We start from the raw sequence: 25569 nt of genomic DNA on the forward strand, positions 1-25569 counted from the left end.
TTTGTTGTCAGTGTGTGTTCTGTTTTGTTTGTCAGTGATTAATGTCAGTGCACATATAAAGATACTAACAATAATACCAGGCTAAAACAGAATCAAGGAATTCTACTAATACTCAAAGAGACTTAAATTTATCAGAAATCAAAGCAAGGTGATCAAATTTCTGACTTCCTTTAATCTGTTCAATAGAGAAGTGGATTAAATCCCAATAATTTCTGTCCGTTGACAACAAACTAACAATTTTTCCATAAAAGTATTGAATCAAACTATCGATAGATAGATAGATAGATAGATAGATAGATAGATAGATAGATAGATAGATAGATAGATAGATAGATAGATAGATAGATAGATAGATAGATAGATAGATAGATAGATAGATAGATAGATAGATAGATAGGACATATTTCCACAAATCCTGAAATCCTTAAACCAAGATCTTTGAATTCTTCAAAGAAAAACTTTCTTTAGATCAGACATTAGACATTGACATTGTATTGAAGCTGAACTAGGGTGTCTAAGTGAGCTCTTATATCCAAATGAGCTTTCATATTGCACCAGAAACAGGAATAATCTAAAGACTTTAAATCATCTCTGCATCTACAAAATACCATAACTAGACACTGCTGCTGTGTGATGCTTTACAGAAAAAGAGTAGGTAGTGTGATGGTTGTTCATCTCTACTCTCTATGTCCAGTTTTACTTCATGCCTTGATTTTATTTACTTTCAACTGAAATTATGAACAGTATCAGGATTTTTTATTTTATTTTCAGATGATGCAGTAGAATATAAATAACAAATGACTCATCTGTCTGTACCATCATCCGGTACAGTTTTTAGATTTCTGTATTCAGGGGTGCTGCTTCATCTGGGCTCCCTGACAGGATGTCAGAGCCCCCCAGCCCAATTTACATAAACAGTAGGCAAAAAACATTGAGACACTTTTTAAGGTATAACCCATAAAAAAGGAAAAAATAGTGCTCTGTGGCTGTAACTATCCCAAAATCATTATCACATCTCTTCTATGTGATCATAAAACAATGCAACACATATCCTATGATGACAATAAACCTACATTTACTTTTCATTTGACATAATTAAAGATCCATCCATCCATCCATCTTCTTCCGCTTATCCGGGGCCGGGTCGCGGGGGCAGCAGTCTAAGCAGGGACTCCCAGACTTCCTTCGCCCCAGACACTTCCTCCAGCTCCTCCGGGGGGATCCCGAGGCGTTCCCAGGCCAGCCGAGAGACATAGTCCCTCCAGCGTGTCCTGGGTCTTCCCCGGGGCCGCCTCCCGGTGGGACATGCCCAGAACACCTCCCGAGGGAGGCGTCCAGGAGGCATCCGGATCAGATGCCCTAGCCACCTCAGCTGGCTCCTCTCGACGTGGAGGAGCAGCGGCTCTACTCCGAGCTCCCCCCGTGTGACTGAGCTCCTCACCCTATCTCTAAGGGAGCGCCCAGCCACTCGGCGGAGGAAGCCCATTTCGGCCGCTTGTATCCGCGATCTTGTCCTTTCGGTCACTACCCAAAGCTCATGACCATAGGTGAGGGCAGGAGCGTAGATTGACCGGTAAATCGAGAGCTTTGTCTTTCGACTCAGCTCCTTCTTTACCACAACGGTCCGATACAGCGCCCGCATCACTGCAGACGCTGCACCGATCCGCCTGTCAATCTCACGCTCCATCCGTCCCTCACTCGTGAACAAGACCCCGAGATACTTAAACTCACTTTGGGGCAAGGACTCCCCACCCACGCGAAGAGAGCAAACCACCTTTTTCCGGTCAAGAACCATGGCCTCAGATTTGGAAGAGCTGATTCTCATCCCAGCTGCTTCACACTCGGCTGCAAACCGTCCCAGTGCATGCTGCAGGTCCTGGTTTGAAGAAGCCATCAGAACGACATCATCTGCAAACAGCAGAGATGAGATCCTGTGGTTCCCAAACCGGACACCCTCCGGCCCCTGACTGCGCCTAGAAATTCTGTCCATATAAATTATGAACAGAACCGGTGACAAAGGGCAGCCCTGGCGGAGTCCAACATGCACCGGGAACAGGTCTGACTTACTGCCGGCAATGCGAACACAGCTCCTGCTCCGGTTATACAGGGACCGGACAGCCCTTAGCAAAGGGCCCCGGACCCCATACTCCCAGAGCACTCCCACAAAGCGCCCGGGGCACACGGTCGAATGCCTTCTCCAGATCCACAAAGCACATGTGGACTGGTTGGGCAAACTCCCATGAACCCTCGAGCACCCGATGGAGAGTATAGAGCTGGTCCAGTGTTCCACGACCGGGACGAAAACCACTCTGCTCCTCCTGAATCCGAGGTTCGACTATCGGACGAATTCTCCTCTCCAGTACCCTGGAATAGACCTTACCGGGAGGCTGAGAAGTGTGATCCCTCTGTGATTGGAACACACCCTCCGGTCCCCTTCTTATACAGAGGACCACCACCCCCGGTCTGCCAGTCCAGAGGCACTGTCCCAGACCGCCACGCGATGTTGCAGAGACGTGTCAGCCAAGACAGTCCCACAACATCCAGAGACTTAAGATACTCAGGACGGATCTCATCCACCCCGAAGCCTTGCCACCAAGGAGCTTGCCAACAACCTCAGTGACTTCGGCCAGGGTGATGGATGAGTCCGCCTCCGGGTCCCCAGCCTCCGCTTCCTCTTCGGAAGACGTGACAGCGGGATTGAGGAGATCCTCAAAGTATTCCTTCCACCGTCCGACAACATCCCCAGTCGAGGTCAACAGCTCTCCACCCGCACAGTACAAGGTGTTGGTGAAGCACTGCTTCCCCTCCTGAGCCGTCGGACGGTTTGCCAGAATTTCTTTGAGGCCGACCGATAGTCCTCCTCCATGGCCTCTCCGAACCTCTCCCAGTCCTGAGTTTTTGCCTCTGTGACGCGCACGGGCTGCAGCACGCTTAGCCTGCCGGTACCTGTCAGCTGCCTCGGGAGTCCCACGAGCCAACAAGGCCCGATAGGACTCCTTCTTCAGCCTGACGGCATCCCTTACTTCCGCGCGTCCACCACCGTGTTCGGGGATTGCCGCGCGACAGGCACCAGAAACCTTGCGACCACAGCTACGAGCCGCCGTGATCGACAATGGAGGTGGAAAACATGGTCCACTCGGACTCAATGTCCCCAACCTCCCGGGATCTGGGAGAAGCTCTCCCGGAGGTGTGAGTTGTAGACCCTGCTGACAGAGGGCTCCGCCAGACGTTCCCAGCAGACCCTCACGATACGCTTGGGCCTGCCAAGTCTGTCCGGCTTCCTCCCCGCCAGCGGATCCAACTCACCACCAGGTGGTGATCGGTTGACAGCTCCGCCCCTCTCTTCACCCGAGTGTCCAAGACACGCGGCGGAGGTCAGATGATACGACAACAAAGTCGATCATCGACCTCCGCCTAGGGTGTCCTGGTGCCACGTGCACTGATGGACACCCTTGTGCTTGAACATGGTGTTAGTTATGGACAAACTGTAACTAGCACAGTCCAACAACTGAACACCGCTCGGGTTCAGATCAGGGGCCGTTCCTTCCGATTACCCCTCTCCAGGTGTCACTGTCGCGTTGCCCACGTGGGCGTTGAAGTCCCCAGTAGAACAACGGAGTCCCCGGGTGGTGCACTGTCTAGTACCCCTCCCAGGGACTCCAAGAAGGCCTGGTACTCTGCACTGCTGTTCGGCCCGTGAGGCCGCCACAACAGTGAGAGACCTGTCCCCACCCGGAGGCGGAGGGACGCGACCCTCTCGTTCGCTGGGGTAAACTCCAACACGTGACGGCTGAGCTGTGGGGCTATGAGCAGGCCCACACCAGCCCGCCGCCTCCCCCGCCCGGCAACGCCAGAGAAATGGAGCGTCCAGCCCCTCTCGAGGAGACGGGTTCCAGAGCCCAGGCTGTGCGTGGAGGCGAGGCCGACTATATCTAGCCGGTAACGCTCAACCTCCCGCACAAGCTCAGGCTCCTTCCCCCAGCGAAGTGACATTCCATGTCCCTAGAGCCAGTTTCTGTGTCCGGAGATCTGGTCGCCGAAGCCCCTGCCTTCGACTGCCGCCCAGATCTCTCTGCACCGGCCCCTTACGGATCCTCCTGCGGGTGGTGGGTCCACGGGGCCCGGCCACCAGGCGCTCGCCGTCGGGCACCCACCCCAGGCCTGACTCCAGGGTGGGGCCCCGGTAGCGCCAATCCGGGCGACGTAACTGGCCTTGATTTTAAATAATCCATAAGGGTCTTCTGAACCGCTCTTGGTCTGACCCGTCACCCTGGACCTGTTTGCCATGGGTGACCCTACCAGGGGCATACAGCCCCAGGCAACATAGCTCCCAGGGTCAAATTAAAGATAATTAAGATTAAAACAGATTTAAAGTTAGGAATAATTAAAAAATATCCATGGTCAAGTCAACATTGAGAAATATTAAGTCAAACTGAGTCAAAAATTGTACCTACTAACTACATAATTACGAGATAAGTCCAAATTTGAACTTTCTACCTCAAAGTTATGAGCAAGTCAATAACATTTAATAATTTTTCTTTGGGCCTCTTTATTATAGACTATAGTGACTAGAATAAATAACTTTTCCTACACGTGTGCTTGTTTGATTGTTATCGTGTGTATATGGTCTACAGCAGGTGTTGTAATTAGTGAGTTAGACCAGCAGGGGCGCTAGTTGTCCGTCTCCGTCTCATTGTTTGTGGCTCACTGTTGCTCTGCACCGCCGGGCGGAGAGAGCGAGCGACGGGTCAGAGGAAAATGGCGGACGGTGTGGATCACATCGACATCTACGCCGACGTAGAGGAGGAATTTAGCCAGGTAATTAATTCATATTCACCACACTTCGACTAATTGTGCTATTTTTTGTATATTTGTGTAATCCTTTCTTGTCATTATGATCGGAGAGTGGCGTGCTCTACTGGTCAAACGAGCTTCTGTGGTATACAGCCCCCCCCCCTTCACCATGCTGCAAGCCTGCATCCTCAGCTTCAGTTACAATTATCGGCTCGAAATGTTGCATCTGTGGTGTTGTCGACATTTACCACGACGTATGCTGCATTTAATAACTGATATGCAATTTGCAAATATAGATTATTTCTTTAGGTAGATACTAAAAGCATCCGCTTTCATTGTTAAGCTTTCACAGTTTTAGGCCTCGGCATGGCCGCCGGAGGCGGGCTACCAAGCCAAACAAACGTAGTTACGTTAGCTAGCTAGCGTTAGCTGGTTTTCAAATAATTATGTTTAGTAAGTTACTTTTTGACTTGTGTATTCAGTTCATACAAGCAAACTTCAAATGCCGTTAAATGCTTAACGCTATATATGAAACGTCAAATGTATGAATTAGAAATGCATTTAATAGACGTATGAATTGTTAACTTTTGGCTGTTAGCTTCGTGTAAGTTAGCATTAATATGTCTGCTGGGTAGATGTTTTCTTCCTCCACACACACCCCTTTTGTCTGTGCAATCAGAAAATGCTGTATCAGCCTAATCTGGGGGTGCAAATAATTAGTTGTTTGTAACGTTAGGTAGTTTAGAGACACCCTTATCTCCATCGTCATCTTAACGAAACAGCTCTCATAATGTTTATGTTGACCCATTGTGCACTCTCAAGATGCTCGGAGTTACGGAAGTAGCACAGCTTGTCGTTTCATTCATGAGCTTTTTCTGTACGTTAATTAAACCTGAGGTCAATAGGGCTGATGTATTAGAACGTTACTCAGATATACTTTATGCTGCAACAACTAAGTTAAAAAAAAAACACACAACAACTTTGAGACAGAAAAAATGTCCCTAAAACTTGCTTATGGCCAGCTTGTGCTATCCTGACATGATCTTCTCAATGAGTATGTACATGCTCCCAATCTACAATTGGGAGGGTCAGCAATACTATTAAAACATTTACACGATGAGTGTGATTTCCTCAATAACATGTTCTACATGCATTCAGTTAACATCAACAGCACATTGTTCTTTGTATTATCTGCATTGCATCTGGTCACATTCACATAAAATATGATTGAGATGTTCACTTACCACAGGCACCTAAATAAATCTACGTATGTTCACAGAGTTACACTTAACTAAGATTCAGTTTACCGTGTTTTAAGACAGCCTAATCAGATTAAAGATTTTAAGAGCAAGCCTATTTAATAGTTTGGCAGTACACAAGCGCTCTGTCAGCTCTAATGGATTTAATGCAATGTAACAACACAATGTAAACAAGTACTTTTGACAAAGTTGATCATTAAGATCTGTCTGTGAGCAGTAAACTTCACTGGAAATTAATTACAATTATAAATATACATTTATCAATGTATTGCTGCAATTTATTGCAATTATTGCCTTTATTTCTATGATCTGCACTGTCAACGTTAAAACTTTGCTGCACACCACTAACCTTGTTGAACTGGTAGAAACATGTGGCTTAGTGAATAAAAATGACAATAACCATTGTCTTTCCTATCCCACCAGATACTGTTACAATTAAATAAAAAAAGAAAACTAAAACACCCCCGCAATGCATTCAGGATGTACTGAAAAATCTATACTTTATTGCTCATTTTGATAATGATGGTCGCTGTACAACTTTCTCAGATTTACACACACTCACAGATAAGACGGGTATAATCAGTGTTGTGGAACTGCTTATAAGGTGTCACACATGTTGGACTGAACTGTTACCATCATGCTTAACAGGAAGCTGACTACCCGGTTCATGAGCAGATCGACCTGTATGATGATGTATTATCCCCATCAGCCAACAATGGTGATGCTCCAGAAGACCGTGACTACCTGGACACACTGCCTGCACCAGGTGGCACAGAGGGAGGGAAGAGTGCCCAACCCAACGTGGTGTACACCTACACAGGCAAAAGGATTGCCCTGTACATAGGAAACCTCACATGGGTGGGTATCAGAGAATTCTGTGCAGGCTGCTTAGATATGTGGAGGAAAGTATTGACCCACAAATGTATATGCAAGTTGTAAAACCTTGCATAATATAAATATACTGATGGTGCTCTTCTCTTATGCAGTGGACGACAGATGAGGACCTGACAGAAGCCATCCGGTCGATAGGCATCACAGATGTGATTGAGATCAAATTTTTTGAAAACAGAGCCAATGGCCAGTCAAAAGGGTAAGGTTTTTATTAGCAATGCATGATGATTGGACTACATCACAGCCTGCTATAGGTTATGATTATTACTACTTGGTACATATTGAGAGTAGTGAGTGGAATCCCATGTAGGATGGGGTAATTTTGTATGTATCTGGTCATATTGCTTTTAAGTTATTGTTAAGGATACTGATGGAAATACGTATGAGTTTAGCTCAAATAATTTTTATTATTTAGAATGTAGTTTTAGTCATTTTCAATACAGGTCCGTTAGAACTGATGCAGTACTGTACTGGTTTGTAGATTGTGAAATGACATTTGGGCAGCCAGGACTTTATAATGTCACATATATTTTGCGAGCTAAAAATTGAAGCAGAAAAAATCTGTCATGCAAAATTACTGAACTCTTTAAATTGAGAAAGTATATCCTTCGAGCACTGACTCTTATGTTTTGCGTGAATCAGATTTGTGTATGTCCTCTGCATTCATCTTAAAGGTTTGCGCTGGTGTGTGTGGGCTCAGAGGCATCATCCAGGAAGTTAATGGAGCTGCTGTCAAAGAGGGATCTCCATGGTCAGAATCCCATTGTCACACCATGCAACAAACAGTCCCTCAGTCAGTTTGAGATGCAGTCACGCAAAAGTAAGTAGGGCAAGTGCACACTTCGCATCTGTTTATTTTAAAATGCACTCAGCAAGAGTTAATTTAACTTGCATGCAAAACTTGAATGGAAAACTTGAGTTACTGTTTTCTCGTCATTTTACAGGTACCCAGTCAGGCCAGATGTCTGGGGAAGGTAAAGCTGGCCCCCCTGGCGCTGGCCTTCGTGGAGGTTTCCCCATGGGTCGAGGCAGAGGCAGGTTCCCTGGACCACCCGGCCCCGGAGGAGACCGCTTCCCTGGTCCCGTTGGGCCTGGAGGGCCGCCACCACACTTCCCTGGTTAGTTTGGTAACAAATGTTTGTGCCAGTATGGTAGGAATAAAGCTCCTCACAGTTCACTTGGTTGAAAGATAATATTTAAAGTGCAGAAATGAAATGGATGGGTAAGTAGATTAAATTAAGGAAAGTTTATTATAGCAGGTCTAATTGAATATCAAACAGTTTTAAAATTTACTTAAGTGATTGACAGCCCGAGTGTAGGAGGTAGCCTGCTGTTAGCCACTCATATTTACTGTAAATTGCAAGCTGTTTCCTAATCTAATTTAGACATTTCAACAATTGTTTTTTACCTAATAAGAGTGGGGTGATCAAGTTATTGGGCCTTGTTAAATGCTCCATTGATCTTGCTGTACCAAACAAGGTGAGTTCATGGTAGAAAAGATGTTTGTGTCCTGATCACATCTCTACTGGAAAACAAGCTGAATTTTCTTAACGTTCTCATTGAAACAGAAAAAATAAATTTCCAGTCTGAGCAGTAGAAGCAAATTCATGGATGGATGCAGTGGGAATACATACACACCATGAATCACACAGTTAGCTCACTGCATGTGTGATCTGTGATGTGTATGGAGCAGTTTATTGGCAATCACCGCTGGCGGTGGTCGTGGTCTATCACCTGTTGAGGTTTATGTGCCAGGGGATTCCTGGTTTAGACTTGGGATTGATGAATGACGCCTTCATATCTAAAATTTTATGTTTTTGTTTTCAGACTTTTGTCATTCATGTGGTGATTTTTTTTTTTTAACAATAATATAGCAGTGCAACAGATTGAAATAATCATCACAGTGTGACAAGTTCCTTGAATACTTAATGTGAGATTAATGAAAATTTTGCTTTCTGTCTGGCAGTGCTGCTATTAGCACAGTCCAGGCTTTGCTACTACTCACACCTGCATGGAACCAAGGCTAGCCTCCTGTAGTGTGTGTTTCTTGTGAGGGATCTTATACCCAGTAAATCTCTCCTGGCAGGGCTGTGTCTTTGCATGTTTCCCTCCCCATCTGGTTTGTTCTTTCTTTGTCCCTCTTCACCTCCAGTTGAACAAAAAAGTCCTTCGCTGGCTGCAGTTTCTGCTCAACACCATTCCTTGACAAGCAGTTTGCTCAAAGCTTTACTTGGCAAGCTACCAACCTTAAATTCCTCGCAAATCTTGGATTGGCCACCTTGCACACGTAGTTGGAGAGAATAGAGTTGCTAGCTTTTCTCTTATTTCCATTTTTGCGTCTTTTTCCCTCCATCCCACCTTTTTCACATCTCTTCTTTCGCTTAGTGGCTGGTGCCCTGTGCTGCTGGGCTGTGACAGGCCTTCAGTTAGTAGGCGGAAGTTTATGAAGGGAAGACTTGTGATTGGTTTGCTTTCTTCCCCATTAGGCTCGGGGATGAGACCAGATCTGATTAGGCATCAAGATGGCCCTCTGATGGATATGAATTTCAATCCCTTCCCGCCGGGGGGCAGGAACGGGAGCTGGCGTGGCAGAGGTGAAATACCTCGATTGATCTGATTGATTTGATCGATCACCTTTTTATCCTAACCCTCGGCTCTTTATTGGTAGGAGTTGTGCCATTGAAACCGTCCGGTTGACTGCCCCAAAAACAGCTGAATTTCTCACCAAACTCTCTAAATCCCTGTAGGGCCTACATGAGGCCAGAGAAAATATTTTGATGTGTTCACACAAAACTAAAACATTTTAGCACACCATTTACAGATGTGCTTTGTTCACAATTAAACAAAATGGTTTATAAAAAAAAAACATCCTCTGCAGAGGCACACAGCAAGTTTTTTTTGAAGGCCACCCTGCATTCTGCCTACTCCTTTTTTTTTTTTTTTTCTCCACGCTTGTATTAAATCTAGTCACAGTACATACAGTACTTCTTTACCTCTTTTGCTCCTCAATCCTCTAAGGATGTGTAATGGCCCAATGTCAAGAAAACACCTTATTTTTAAATAGTTTCTATACAATTCCTTAATGTAGTTGGGTGAAAAGCCTTGTACTCCCCATTTGCCTTAAATGACATCTCATGAGTGTCCCTTGCATAGAAGAATATATTTGCTCACTGCAGTATCGGGGCTCTTGGCAACTTATAGCAGTGCACCCTCTCAATTAAGTGTTGAGGGAAAAGAATGCTTGAAACAATTTGCTATGACCTGTATCTCATCTGTTCTGTTGCCTTCTGATTTCATTTGCAGCATTATTTTGTGGCCTTTTGACATTTGTTGTTCCCTGTAGCTAGCTATGATATGGCTTGCTCTTCCTTATGTTTGTGTCATTATCTCTGCTTTGAACTGCCTTAATAAGTACCTAAGGGTATCTACATTTGAAGGAAAACATGGAAAATACATGCTACTACAGGATATTAAAGTTAGAGCTTGACTGATAAATTGGCCAAGCCTATATGCGTTTTATGTTTTAAACCAACCAATTGCATTTTCAAGTAGAAAAGGTCTTCATGTTTTTTTCCCAGCACACTTATTTCCCCATCATACCCAGAAATGTTGGGGAGAGCACTACCTGCTGTAATATAAACAAAAGATAAAGAGTTCACTAGATCTTACTTTGTCTTATGTGCTTCTGTTTTGTCTCTTGTGTTTTTTTAGGTGGGATGCAGGGACCCCCACGTCCCCCTCCCGGTCCACCTGGTCCCCCTGGCCCTCCAGGACCTCCACCTCCTGGCCAGGGCCTCCCCCCTCCCCTCCCTGGTCCTCCAAATCGTGGTGACAGGCCTCCTCCCCCTGTTCTCTTCCCTGGTCAGTTTGGCCAGCCTCCAATGGGACCCTTGCCCCCAGGCCCCCCTCCTCCAGGTTACGGCCCTCCCCCTGGTCCCCCACCCCCTCAACAGGGCCCACCACCCCCGGGACCCTTCCCTCCTCGTCCCCCAGGCCCCATTGGGCCCCCTATGGCTTTGGCTCCACCTCCACACATGCCAGGTCCACCACCAGGTGGACCACCACCAGCACCCCATGTCAACCCTGCCTTCTTCCCCCCACCTGGCAATAACAACATGCCCCCCAACGACAGCCGAGGCCCCCCTGGACCAAACGACCCATACGGACGGCCACCACCATATGAAAGAGGGGACTACGGTCCTGGAGGCCGGTAAGAAAGGGTGGTGGATGTGGAACAAATAATTGGTACAGAAATTTATATAAAGTTCTCTAACAATATGTTCTCAATACATTGGCACAAAGTATCACTCTTTTTATTAAGTTCAAGAAATGCTGATTTACATTTTAAAGATTTTTTTTTTGTTAAAGTTAGTTTGCATTAGTTGCGTAGATAACAGTAAATACATGCTGTAACTCTTGTGTGTTTGTGTCTATTTGTAGGGAGATGGAGGCGTCACGGACCCCTCTGAGCGAAGCAGAGTTTGAGGAGATCATGAACAGGAACAGAGCCATCTCCTCCAGCGCCATATCTAGAGCGGTGTCTGACGCCAGTGCAGGTAAAACACATAGTAATATAGGATACATATTATGCAAGCACGTACTTACTGCTCAGATTTTACACCAACAAGCCAAAAACTGGGAGCCAATTAAAGCTTAATGCAACCTTGTGTTCTCTTTAGCTGACTACGGCAGTGCTATAGAGACCTTGGTGACAGCCATCAGTCTGATTAAGCAGTCCAAAGTGTCAGCAGATGACCGCTGTAAGGTCCTCATCAGTTCCCTGCAGGACTGTCTCCACGGCATTGAGTCAAAAAGCTATGGTTCCGCCTCCAGGTAAGATTTTAATTTAGTGCAGTAGCCTTTAAATGTTACACTGAAGCTGTTTACAAGCTTTACTAAAAAGACATGTACAACAACTTGTCAGATAAAATATCTTGGGTATATTTTGGATCTAGCACAAAGGAAAAGAGATAAGCCAGCCAGATTTGAAGATGCATGGACTATTGCCTACTTTTTAAAATGTTTTCTAGCCTATATTTGCTGTAATTATGACTGTATCTAAATGATTTCTTCCAAATGGGAATTGGCCCTAGAATATTTGGTATTCAAAACTTTGAAACCCTAGTACACAGTCCAATGATTCTTCTCTATGTCTCTGCCAGGCGAGAGCGTTCCAGGGAACGAGACCACAGCCGCTCCAGAGAAAAGAGCCGGCGCCACAAGTCCCGCAGTCGCGACCGGCATGAGGACTATTACCGAGAACGCAGCCGGGAGCGGGACCGTCATCGTGAGAGGGACAGGGACCGAGACCGGGAGAGAGAGAGGGAGAGGGAGTACCGACACCGCTAGACGAGAAGGGAGGTGGGTACAACTTTTCCTGTGTTATTCTCTTCTGTCATAAACTGTCTTCTGTCTTCCTCATCACTACATTTGTCTTAGACCTGGACTGAGCCAGTCTAGCTCAGGCTCAAACAACCTAAACTACATGGCAGAAGAAGGAAAAACACCAGTGTTGAGTTTTAATGTCTGCTTTGGTTGCTCACCTCCTCTCTTCGTTATTGGATTCAGTTAGCTAACAACCCAAATTTGCTGTTAAGATTTCCTGTGCCCATAACGTATTCTGTCAAAATTTAATCTACTGAGGGTGTGGTGTATTATCACCCACAATAACAAAGTCTTTGTCCTCATGAGTACAGTCTTGTGTAGGCCATCTTTTGAACATTTAAAAAAACCTGATTAAAAACGGGTTAAAGCTTTAAAAGATATGAAGAATTTACAGTATAGAATGACATAAGTGTTAATTTACGTGTCCCTCTATGAATATTTGAGGGAGGGGACAAGGAGAGACAAGGTAAGCAAGGAAAATACTTTTAAAACTCAATCCTTTTGGTTTCAGGTAGGCGTAAGGTAAGTCCACTTTCCTTAAAATTTCATAATTAATGAACATAGTTGTGTTGTGTATTTGGTCCTCCTGTGTAATACACACTTAATGTATTCACTATGCTGCTTTGCACAGAGGGGTTTGTAAGAGTTGTATCTATGATGTGGTTCTCCACAAATCAGAAAATACACTGATAGTAACTGGAAATTGAATTTGTGGATGCATTGTTACTTTTTGGTCTACATGCCTCTGAGGCTGGTAATTAGCAAAATGTGTCAGCCACTTTTTGTATTCTGCCAAATTCAAAATAAGAAATTGAATACTCTTACAGATAGCATGAACCTATGCATGGCAAGAAAGCAGTACTAACCTGCTGCTTGTACATGTTTGGTTGTGGTGGGTAAGATTTTGTACTAGTTCTTCTGCCTTTTTTGGCAGTTTAGACTCTGTATTACACATTTGCTAAACTTTGGCTCATAAAAAATGGAAATGATCAAAATTGTGGTTTTACCAGCAGCTATGGCCAGTGGACCAAAAAAAGTTCAGTTTTTTATGGCTTGAATATCAACATTCAGTACTTAATTGCATATGTGAGTTTAAGCTAATTGAAGTGTATTGTGACTGCTGAGTTGGTTTGTCAGTGTGCTTGTAATAATAGTTCCTTGACTGATTGGCTGGTTTCAGATGTCAAAGTATTCCCCAATCATTTTTTACAGTACTTCGTACAGATTTGACATTTTGTGTGGTCTGTTTGTTCAGATTGGATTGTATTTTAGGGGGGGGGATTACAATGTTTAGCTTGTTGATAGTAGACCAATCTACACTCTGTAAATGGTCCATTCATAGTAATGTTGTATACATATTACCATTTCAATTTAAAAGTTGAATATATGTCATTGTCATGTTATAATTACGAGAAGGTGAAAATTTATTTATCAAAGTGTCTATCTGATGACTTTTGGACACAGAAAATTTTGAGAATGTGATTGTGTCATATTTGCTTGTCGGTAATATTGCCTGACATTTTGCTTTTGTTAAACTCAATGTTTTGCAGCCTAGTGCTTCTCACTTTTGAACCAAAGTACCTCAGTTTAAGATGTTGAGGTGAAGTGAAAAAATATTCATATCTTTTTGATATCATGTTCCGTCAACATAGATGTTAGTGTGATGTCCAGATGTTAATGCCCTTAGTACACATAATGTCATATAGATCATTTTTTCAGGCAAAGGTAAAAGAAAAAACAAAATTTGATATTCTGCTCTGATTGATCAGTAGCTTTGAATTGAAATTATTTGTAATTTATTGATCATCAGAATTGGTTAACATTAAGGATCAGTGCATACATAATTGCAGTATCTTACAAGTATATTATTGACAAGAGTAAATTACATGTAAACATGGAATAAGTGAAATCGAAAGCTAGGATCAGAAAATAAATGTTTTTGTATCCCAGGTTTTTGTGCCTGTCACCAGGCCATCATTACATTTTTTTAGCTGAGTTGCCTGATTCAGTTAAACTGAAGGAAATCATAATTTTATCTCTGAGAACTTTGAAATAATATTGATGGTATACAGTAAATGGAAACTCTTAACAATTTAATTCAATGCAGCAAATCCATGATTATATGCCAATTGTTATTTGACATTGATACATAGAAGACATTTACATTTTAATATTTGGTTTTTATGTGACTTGTATGTACATTGAAATGATTTCCATTTAGGCTGCAGTATTTTGAATTGATGAATCATCATAGGTTGGCATGAGATCATGCAAGTATTTTCAGTATTTCGGCTCATAGTATTGCTGGCTTTTTGGAAGTCATGTTAGGGATGAGTTGTAGATGAATGTCTCAAACTACTTGACATCCGCTTGTATACAACTAATATCGATACCACATTGTCAGTAGTGCGTTGCTCTCAAATTGTTTGAGGTAAATAATTTATAGGCTAATTTTCTGAGACTCGCTGGTGTTTTTCATTGATTCTCGGTGTTAGGCTTTCGCAAATAATTTTGTAATCTTTGTGGGAAGATGCTTTCTTCCATTGCGTCACTTGCGTGTTGAACAGCATGATAATTTTTGTAAAGTTTTGGCACTGTAGTTGAAATATCTGGTTTGAACAATTGTGTCATTTTGATGTCCTTTTGATGTCCAAAGCACTAAGATGTCTGTGGTGTTGTGTATAAACCATTCCTTATCGAGCAGAGTCTTGTAGGTTACATGGACCCTTTAATATCTCTGTACAGTCGCGCATCACCCCAAATAATATTTCTCATAATTTTAAATGAAACAAACTTCATTCACTCTTGACACCTGTCTTAATTTAGTTGTACTCAAGCAGGAAAAATGCTCTATACATTAGACACATTATTTATATATGCACTTTTTCACAAGTGTCTCTGTTTCTCTCCATACTGAGAAATATTAACTGGGGTGGTTTTGCTCATGGAGTTGCTGAATTCTGAAAGCAGGCAAAACTTTTATCTAAAGAATGTAACTTAACTATCTCAATAGTCTGTCATGTGATCTAAATAGGGTAGAGTTGTGCTAATTTTAGCTATCAGCACTAGCTAAGTTTATCTAATCTGTTCCACCCAATTGTCCTATACCTACACAACAGTTTTTACTGAAAAGTAACACTTTGTGTCCACTGGGAACCTCTTTACAAAAGATTACTTTTTCTAATTTAGTTAAAGAGAAAATATATATATATATTTTATCATGTTTCCTTTCATTTACAACATATAATTCAAAGTGGCAAAAGCTAAATGTAAAAAACAAAACCAAAAAAAACTAAGTTTTTTTTTTAATTGTTTTATTTTTTACCAACACTGCATTTTGATCGTAGCATTGCAACATCAATGACTGCAGTCTCCTAACACGTTTTGTTATCTCTGATAGATAAGAGATCCCCAGTGGGCACAAGGCCTAATAACATTTGGTAATATGGAGATGCCAAAAATGCATTCATTAAGTATATTTTTACCAAAATGTTTCTTGCAGTATAAATGAAATGACTAAAGATCAAAATCTGCCTTTGCATTCAGTCTGATATCTTAGAGCATGGTAATCGGGAGGTGGGGAAGAGAATTAAGCATATTGCTTTTATTCCTGGTAGTAGTATGGCTGTTTGTTGTGTCCACAGATATGCTTTAACACTGTTTTATCTGTTCATATTGCCATGGGGGAATGTACACTGTTTGCCCTAGGCTGAAATGACTTTTCATGCTATCTCTTCAGTCTGTCTGTAGGTGTATGTGTGCTTGGAGTCACAGCCCTGTTGTCCTTTTCAATACAAGCATGCTATTTGCTCATGTTAAACCAGGGTCAAACAGAGTTTCAAAGACAGGTCAGTAGTAGGCATTCCTGCCCATTTCCCCAGGGATGAAATAGAATTTATACTTGAAGAGACTTGAATATGTGACTGTGAGAGATGGCTCAGCTAAAGCAACTGTATTGCTTTAATTATGTTTAGTTCTCAAGTTATTATTGTCAACAAATCAGCTATGTAGTTGTCACAGTGAGTAGAATGGCTGGCAGAAGTGTACATTTTCTACACTTTCTTCACTATTAACTATTTCCTGAAATACCAGGAGCTTTCTGAAGACATGATGATTAATGACAATGGAAGCAAAGGTGATACCCACAGGCTTGCTCCAACGTCCAAATGTAATCTGTAAAAAAGGAATTTTTAAATGGTAAGTATCACATTTGTTGAGTATTTCATGGACTGCTTGACCCTGGTTTGACTCTGACCTGTTTCATTTCCATGCTGTATTAGCTGACACACTGCTACTCATTTTAATGTTTTCTATGAATAATAATATTCTATAATGAACGTACGTTCAACAATGTGGCATATTTTTAAATATTGCAAAAGATTTGTTAGTCTGATATATGGATGTAATTTGACCATTGACAAAAGTTCAGTCATGCCCATTCTCACTTGTACTGGATGTTATAGTCCCTTTAAATAATAGTGTGACAAAGAGTACCATTGAATTTGACTACTGTGTTGTGTAAAATATGGTTATTGTCGGCTGAACTGTATTCACCTGTAGCTATGCACCATGTAAAACAAAACCCTTTCTACGGGGGAAAAAAACTATGGAGTTTCAAAATGCATTTGAATCTTTGAACCATATAAAATCATCTGTACTCATTTGACGTGCCTCTAAGTAAGGCCTCTTTGGTGCAGATACCAGTTCTAATTCACCCTGTAAACCTAAACCTGGTGTCATCAAGGCTTAATAGATTTGATTTTAAACTAATAGGAATACCTACCAAATTTGAAATGACTTTCTGTATCGGAATTGTTGTCATTTCATTTGATGAATTTAACATTTCTGTTAAGAGGTGCTTTAAATTGTGTAGAAATGTAATCAGGTCAGTGGACCATTGACAGTCTAATTGACCATTGCTGCTGCCATTTCGGATTATAATGAAGAGGTTGCCTTTCCAGTTTCCTGTACCTTGCATGCTGGACTTTGTCTTTCTAAATTATAAGTACAAAATATTGCAGTTTATTCACTCCCTGGTAGTATGCTTACTAGACCATAAAGGGGTATACTAAATTACATTGGCATGATGCGTGCCTTTCTCTTCGTAGTTTTGTGTTTTTATCTTCGGCTCTTTTTGTCCTTTCTGTGTCTTTTACTCCTGTGTTAATTTCCTGAAAAATTGGTTGTGTCGCAACCAATCATGCACTGTTTTTATGGTATGTCACAGTGGTTTTCAGTGTTTTTAGCTCTGTAACTTATGCCTACCAGTTGGTTTTAAGGAAAAATATGTTCTTGAAATAGCTGAATGACATAGGGTTTTGCAATGCTGCATGAAGTGGCTAATGCAGGGAAAAAAATTACTTGTTAGTTCATGTTTAGTCAAGGTATTAAAATAAAACTACCAATGACCCATGTCTTCAGCAATAAAAAGCTGAATTTTTTAAGCTTACTTTTAAAAGACCTCAGAAAGCTGGTGGTGGGATGTCTTTTTAGAAAACCAGTTGATTGGAAAATTGCAATCTAATAATTGTCACCCCTTGCATAATTGATAAGTTGATTTCCGGTGAGATTTGTTATGATTTTGTCTTTGCTCTGTTGGCTAATGTTAACAGCACAGTACAACATGTAATGTTTTCATTCCACAAATATATTTGACCAATTTACCAAGAAATTTCATAATTTTTGCATCACAAAAGACAGAAGATGCTATGTAGTGCAGAACTGATCCTGTTAAGACAGGTGCACTTTATGACTTCAGGCTCAGTTAAGATATCCACAATTAGAGGATGAGTCTTGTTCAACCCAGCATAGCTTTGCCCTTTAGATCAGCATTTTCCCCCATGTCCATCCCTGAATTTGGAATTCAGTGTGCACTGTAGACCATTCTGTTACAAAAATGTCCAACTTCACTGTCCTGAGTCTTTAAATATACATTTTATATATGGATGTCAATTCTTGTCTGTCAAAAGAGTTACATGTAATGTGCAAGCATTCATATATGAATTTACTTAAAATGCATATAAACAATTTCAAATCCATGTTTCAACAACAGCGATAAATCTAATAGGCATAGACTCGACTGAATATGGTTATATTTTCTGGTGTGTGTACGAACTGGTAGATTTAAAATTTGCTTCTTGGATATTTCCTGTTCAAGTTTGCATGACATGTTTCTCTGTGTCTGTGCTAGGGTTGGGGTCAATGCACAGTCACCTGAGCATTAAGAGAAACAGAAGTTCATGTCCTAACAGGGAATTCTGCCATGCATATGCCTCGTTTTCAGAGACTTCTCTGACCACACGCCCCTTGTCAAAATAAAATGTTCAGTAAGTGGACTTGGGCGAACTCTGACCTTGTGACTCAAAGTGATGGTGAATTGAACCCAGACCTGGTGTGCACTATGTATGTGTAGTCTAGAGGTAAAATGGTGAGGGGGGAAGTGTTCACTGTTGGGCTGGCTCGAAACCAAACTCCACCCTTCGTTTTGACACCTTTCAGCTAACGAGGATCAAGGATGAATGGAAGGAAAAGGAGGAGGAATTTCAGTGCGCCACCACCTCCCCACCCTGCATGACCGGACAGGACTACAACCGCCACCTCTTCCTCCATCTCTCCTCTCCGTCTCCACCCATCCTTCTCTCTGTCTGTTCATCTTGTCTGCCTGACTAAGAGCAGTGGATGGAAGACCCTGACCTGTGTAAGGCTTTGTTATCCAAACATCTTCTATACTCATGGTAACTAAAGATGAAAGAAAAGAAACTTTCCAAACAGCTCTTTTATTTTTATGATGTTTTATTTGACATGACGACTACGTGTGATGCTTTTTTTTTTTTTTGCAAAGAAACAATAAAAATGGCCCACACAATCCCCCAACTAGAAGACACAAACATTGCATCCTATTTTTTATTTTTCCTTGGCTCGCTGTACTGTGTACATTCAGTTTAGAGATCAGTTTTTATAGGGTACATATTTGATGTTTTCTCTCCTCCCCTCCCTCATTCTCATTTATTCTTTTCATGGTTAGTATGTTTGTAAATGTCTCTCTGCTTTTGATTAAAAACTAGATGGTGTTGTAATAAAAAATGTTTACTGAGGTACTCAATGCATTTGGTGAATTCCTCTACATGTTTGGCTCATTTATATTAAATGTATATTTTGGACTTCAAACTGTTTTTCATATTGAATTTGTCTATATTTAGATTATATTTTTTAGCTGTATTAGCAGGTGGCTTTATGTTTTAGAGAATAGATCCTTGTCATTTAGTCCCTTGCTTTGTTTTGTTCTTCAAATGGATAAAACTTTTTTGCAAGGTAAGACAAATTAGATGAATGTACATTTTTGCAATGTGCATTGATGGGTGGATGGGAAGCTATGTAGACCTTGAACAAGTTGAAGGTCAACATGTACCTGCAGCTCTTTGGACAATTTTGGGCAGCGTGGACCCCACACACACACACACACACACACACACACACACACACACACACAGTAAACCATAAAGTGCGTAATACTGTTCGCAAAGTGGTTTCTGTTGTAAGTGCACTGAATAGCCATTACCAATAACTTTTCCAATCCAATTTTTCTTCAGTCTTTGTTTTGTTAATGTGAAATATATTCATTCTTACACTTAGTAATACAGGTTAATTCAGCAGCCATTGTAGTTACATCTAACACGGAGTTGGTCAACCTTCAAATATCAATTAATCCCAATTTCTTGAAAATTTGCTATTTAAATTAAGTGATACATTTTTTGCTCCTATGTTCCACACTTAACATGTTTTTGTATGTACATTTTTAACACTTTACCCTGTCACCATAGCTACACTTTTGAACACATGACCAAATTAATATGCAGTTTAATTATGGAATGTGCACCATAACACTAATGTTGTCATATGCAGTGCAACAGGTTTTTTTCTTTTATTCCACCACCCATCATGTTCATGTCTTGCATTTTTGTTGAATTAGACTGTGATTGTCAACACATTGCGATACAGGGCTTGTAATATTTACAAATACGCACTGAGTTACATGTATCTGTTTTACTGTCTATCGATTGAAATGACAAATTATATTAGTCCTAGATGTCCTAATATTAGACGTTGAACCATAAGGGCAGACGAGTTATTAAATTTCACTACGAAAAAAGAAACCTCAAGGTGCTGCAGCAACAGTATTTCATCAGGGGTGTCATATTGCTGATTGTTCCATTTGTACGCCAAAGGAATAGGGATAAAGTGAGATTAAAAACTAACGTTCTTGCATGAATGCAACAAATGACAAAATCACTGATAAACACGGATTTTAACTTGTTAGCAAACACAACTCCTGTTTAGATGGTCCACAACACCTCCCTCTATTGTTTTTTATCTAAGAATCCTCTTTTGTGTTGATTTTTTTGTTTTACTGGAGGTTATTGATTTACTTGTCAAGATGGTTGTGTTTTTGTTTTGTTTTTCAATCCATGTCGGTTCCAATCCATGACCATCCCCTGAAATATTTCATCTCCAAAGGTATTTGATGAGTTTAAACTGTGGACCCTAACCTCCATCTAGTCATTGTAATGGCTACAGGAATTGCACTGACCTTTGATGAAAAGATGTTAATCAGACTGTAACCGCATCCAAACATTTTTAAAACCCTCACAATGCTCTTGAAATGTCTTCCTGTTCTAAGTTTAAGAAGTGCTTTATGTTTGTGAATGTTAATCCCTTTGCTCCCATAACCCTGTGAACTCTGTAAAAGAGTAATGAAACAAATTGTAAATTGGGTTTTGGTACAAAAAACAATGAAAAGGTGGGGCATTTCACACTTAACGGGGAAAATAGTCTTTATGCCAGTTCTCTTGAACAGTTCCTTTTAAAATGTCAATGCAGTATAACTCCCCTACACACCAGTGTTTAATACTTTTGGCTGACTGGACCTCTCCTCGGGAAGTGTGTTAGGATCATGCTTGATTGAAGTCTCTCTCCCTCTTCTGTTGCACCTATAGATGCTTTAAAACTTGATGAATCTTTCATGTGCATTGACTATTGTGACCTAAGTAAACTCCCTAAACAGTTCCACCCAATGTCATCCTGAGCAGAGGTCTAATCAGCCAGAATAAGAACATCTTTGTTCGGAGCTTTCAGCTTTCGGGTGTCACTTTCTAGTTGTTTTGTGCTGACTTCTCTCCACAGTGCTGAAGGTAAGTGTTTTCAGGTCTTCATCACAGCAGAAGAAGCAGTCGAGAGGAAGTCTGCTGCATCAAGCCAGAACAACACTTTACCTCACACAAGCAGTTGAAAAGTATTTTGTGTGTTTTCAGTATTTGACTTACATGGTTTAATGGTAGGATAATTTTCACTATTAATTTTCTAATCTTAAGCTACTTTTTCATCTTTAACAATATAAAATGTTTAGATATTTAGCTGTGTGTGACTGTAAACTGGGGGAAACATAAGTTAATATATAACTGCTCATTTACAGTTGATATGTTTGTAAATGTAATTGATCATATCGCTATGCAGACCTGCCAGTGAAAAGCAGGACTTCTCAGGGCTACATGACTTTAAAAAGAGTTTTGCAACAGTTAAAGCAATTAACTCAATGTTATTGGTATCTATATTAATGTCACTTGGGTTTATAGATTAATGGGGTCAATTTTAGTTAATCCTGTGCTACTACCAGCAATGTCTTGTAGTAATTAAACATTTCCTGTCAGGGTTAGGCACGTGGTAGCCAAAATGGTCATCGGTCTCAAAAAATAAAACATTTCTAAATTCAGTTTGGTTTTGTGGCTTGACTTTGTACATAATATATATAATTAGTCTCTTCATAGTAGACATCAGATGAGAATGGGCAATATCAATTACTTAAAGCCAATCAATGTAAATAAAAATACATTATCCCAAATTGTTAGTTTTGAACTTTTAAGGTGCATAATCAAAAATATAAAATAAGGATGCTGAAATGTATTGAAAATGTACTGTTTTGTATGTAAAATTACCTTTATGCCAAAAACTAAGTGTAAAAAAAATGATCTAATTAAGAGCCGTTAAATACTATTTCTTTAAATAGCTGTTTCAACTGATCAAACAGCTAACATAGTTGATGTAAACACCCACCACTTTCAATCAAATTCGACCTGACTAGGTTGCGTAAGCGAATTAAGATATCAGACCCAAGAGTAAAGAAGTGAAATTTGTCAAAGTACAGTAATTTGGTCAAATTAATTAGTAATGTTAACAAACTTTCTGAAAGCTAAATTGCGTTTGCAGTGTGTGTGAGTGAGCGAGCAAACAAGGAAATTGTATTACAAATGAATATATATTTTTAAAAAGTTGATACATGCAATATTATACTTGTCTGACGCTATTGCCTTCTTCAGCCGGAACCTTAATGTCTTTATGGCGCACTCCTACCATACAACTTAACGCGTTACACTTGTCGCTTCCGGTGCTTGTTTGGCTGGCAGTTTGAAACCAGGTCGCTGGCTGTATAAAGCATACTTTCAATGCTCAAATGGCAGGTTTATTAAATATGGATACACGCTGTGGAACAAGACGTGTCGTCTAGAGTGTACTACGGGATCAGCTTCACTGTCTTGCCACCGTACTATGTTCAAAAAGATGACTGAATTCGGTCCAGATTCCGGGGGGCGAGTTAAGGTAACGTAACGTTACACTAAAAGCGTCTGGGGTAGTTGAGAACATGGCCTCGTTTTACGTCTTCTAAGTAGTTTCATAATTAAACAAAGAAATGTTAATAAAATCACCAGGAAGGATTCATGTCACGTTACCCACCGTTTCTTTGTTCTGTTTTTTTTATTATTATCATCTTGTATTTGGGAATATGTTAACCGGAACACGTTCATATGCTTCGATATGTCTTCCCTCTGTGATCTGCAGGGAGTAACCATTGTGAAGCCCATCGTGTTTGGGAACGTTGCCCGCTACTTTGGGAAAAAGAGAGAGGAGGATGGACACACACATCAGTGGTCTGTCTACGTGAAGCCTTACAGAAATGAGGTTAGACGTCCAGATCACATCATCATAGACAAACTGTAAATGTTTGAAAAGATAATGACCAACCACTTCTACTGCCACGCAGGTTGAAGGTGTCTTCTTATGTAAATACATAACATTGTTCCTCCAGGATATGTCCGCTTATGTGAAGAAGATCCAGTTCAAGCTACATGAGAGCTATGGTAACCCACTGAGAGGTGAGCAGACCTTTTACATAGCAAGTATGAATGTATGACCAATGCAATAAAAGTAAGAAGAAAATATGATACATCATATGCATATAGGCAGGTGTATAGTGGCTGTACCTGTTATGGTGTTTTACCCAGCTTCAGTCGGGATGCAGACTGAACTCTCTGTGTGTCTAACTCATTGTGTTTCTCTTCCTTCCAGTGGTGACTAAGCCTCCATATGAGATTACGGAGACGGGCTGGGGGGAGTTTGAGATCATCGTCAAGATCTTCTTCATTGACCCCAATGAGAGACCTGTGAGAGCTGCCACTAGTAGACAGTTTCAAAGAATGTGTCCCAGCTCCATACTAAATGCTGAAAATACTGTATATACTGTGTGTTAATCTTCATAGTGTACATTTTTACTAGTATGTTGCTTTAACATATGGTATTCAAAAAGGAAGGCTCTTAACTGATATTTTGAGCTTCTTTGCATCTTAATAGTAAATACTCAACACATGACGATAATTAGTATTTAATTTTGAACTTTACCTCCCTGTGTGTATGCTTATATTAATTTGTGCCTGTGTGTGTCATAGGTGACTCTATACCATCTGTTGAAGTTGTTCCAGTCAGACTCCAGTGCCATGCCTAAGAAGACAGTTGTCTCTGAATTCTATGATGAAATGGTACGCCTGCTTTCATGCTGTAGTTTATAAACACAGTTACTATACTGCATCAATTTCTGTGTTCCTTTACTGTGAAAATGGTAGGTATCTATTAATATTTAATCTTGTCACCATAAATGGTAAATTACATAAAGTTTCCACACACGTAGAAGTTTGATTTGCAAACTGAGATGACCACCTGTTTTCTTTGTAATTTTCAGATCTTCCAGGATCCCACAGCCATGATGCAGCAGCTACTGACCACATCAAGACAACTCACCCTGGGAGCATACAAGCATGAGACAGAGTGTATGTAAACACACAATGAACATAGAAACACAAGTGTTTATATACTGATTAGTTTTGTCACATTACTCCAGTTTTGACTTCAACCTCAGTGCTCCGCATGAGTGGAAAAATCTAGTTTGCGTTGCTGTACAGTACATAGTTTGCTTATGTGTGTGTGCCTGCAGTCAGTGAGCTGGAGCAGAGGACCAAGGAGAAAATGGAAGCAGCAAAGAAGAGAACCAGCCAGGAGATCACAGAGCTGAAAGACAAACTAAAAGCCAGCAGAGAGAACATCAACCACCTGAAGGCAGAGATCAGGAAACTGGAGGAGGACGGAGACCACAAGGAGCACTGAGAAATGGACAAACACATCTCACGCACACACACACAATTGTTCAGTAGGGAACAACCTGCATGTTTTGTGTTCTGACCACATAACTGATTAAAAAACAAGGCATTGTTGTGACATATTTTGTGATTACACAAGATAGTTTTGTGTGGGTTTTTTTTTTTTTCACACGAACACTCAGTATTACACGGCCCAGAGAAGACATAAGAATGATTTTCAAAAATTGTGTGTTCTCCATAGTATAGTATATAACTGAAGTGAACCTGAGCAGAGATCTGATGAGCCAGAATCAGTGAAGCATCCCCATAATATTCACACCTACCTGTAGAGATATCCACATTTGTGTGGACAGTTTTGAATCTGAATAGCTCCATTGTTGTTTTTTTTACTGATCTTATGGTTTTCTATATAAAGTAAATGTGTTAACAGTATTGCATGTATCTGTTTCTTCTGCTGTAACCATTTGGGTTTGATGTGGGTCGATTCATAAAACATTTCAATCTGTGTTTGATAGCTCATGATCTGCCAGGTATGGAGCAAAACATGTTAAACTCTGAGTCTGACCTGCTTCTCAATCCTGGTCCTGCGAGGATTTACTTTGGAGGACCCTCCCTTTCACACTGACAGTCCACATGTGCAGCTGGATAACTAGCAGGGTGTGAAATGGTTTAAACAAGCAGAATGTTTTTTAGTTTAACCATGAAGTTGGTACCCACTGAAATGAAAAGGTCAAGTTTCCTGCCCTGATTCAAGTAACTCC

At 41.1% G+C, this 25569-nt stretch overlaps 2 protein-coding genes across 5 annotated transcripts; both read left to right on the forward strand.

Annotated features, from left to right (window-relative positions):
* The first annotated feature begins 4661 nt into the window (after positions 1-4661).
* Positions 4662-22095, forward strand: cpsf6 (cleavage and polyadenylation specific factor 6). 3 transcript variants are annotated; one of them, XM_044186506.1, is made up of 12 exons: positions 4662-4818; positions 6702-6911; positions 7040-7143; positions 7619-7764; positions 7889-8062; positions 9431-9538; positions 10656-11154; positions 11385-11500; positions 11624-11777; positions 12107-12305; positions 12841-12851; positions 18828-22095. In XM_044186506.1, exons 1-10 carry the CDS (start codon positions 4759-4761, stop codon positions 12291-12293), a joined length of 1758 nt encoding a protein of 585 aa, XP_044042441.1. In that variant the 5' UTR covers positions 4662-4758; the 3' UTR covers positions 12294-12305; positions 12841-12851; positions 18828-22095. The 3 variants fall into 3 exon arrangements, with proteins under 3 accessions (XP_044042441.1, XP_044042440.1, XP_044042442.1); XM_044186505.1 differs by lacking the exon at positions 12841-12851; XM_044186507.1 differs by lacking the exons at positions 9431-9538; positions 12841-12851.
* A 638-nt stretch (positions 22096-22733) lies between these two features.
* Positions 22734-25315, forward strand: yeats4 (YEATS domain containing 4). 2 transcript variants are annotated; one of them, XM_044186511.1, is made up of 7 exons: positions 22734-22979; positions 23220-23339; positions 23422-23533; positions 23727-23821; positions 24104-24193; positions 24394-24481; positions 24646-25315. In XM_044186511.1, the coding sequence occupies exons 1-7, from the start codon at positions 22929-22931 to the stop codon at positions 24813-24815; spliced, it is 726 nt and encodes a 241-aa protein (XP_044042446.1). In that variant the 5' UTR covers positions 22734-22928; the 3' UTR covers positions 24816-25315. The 2 variants fall into 2 exon arrangements, with proteins under 2 accessions (XP_044042446.1, XP_044042447.1); XM_044186512.1 differs by having other exon boundaries at positions 22742-22979; positions 23467-23533.
* The last annotated feature ends 254 nt before the right edge of the window (positions 25316-25569 follow it).

Source organism: Siniperca chuatsi, linkage group LG23, assembly GCF_020085105.1.
Source record: "Siniperca chuatsi isolate FFG_IHB_CAS linkage group LG23, ASM2008510v1, whole genome shotgun sequence".
In the NCBI taxonomy this organism is placed as follows: Eukaryota; Metazoa; Chordata; class Actinopteri; order Centrarchiformes; family Sinipercidae; genus Siniperca; species Siniperca chuatsi.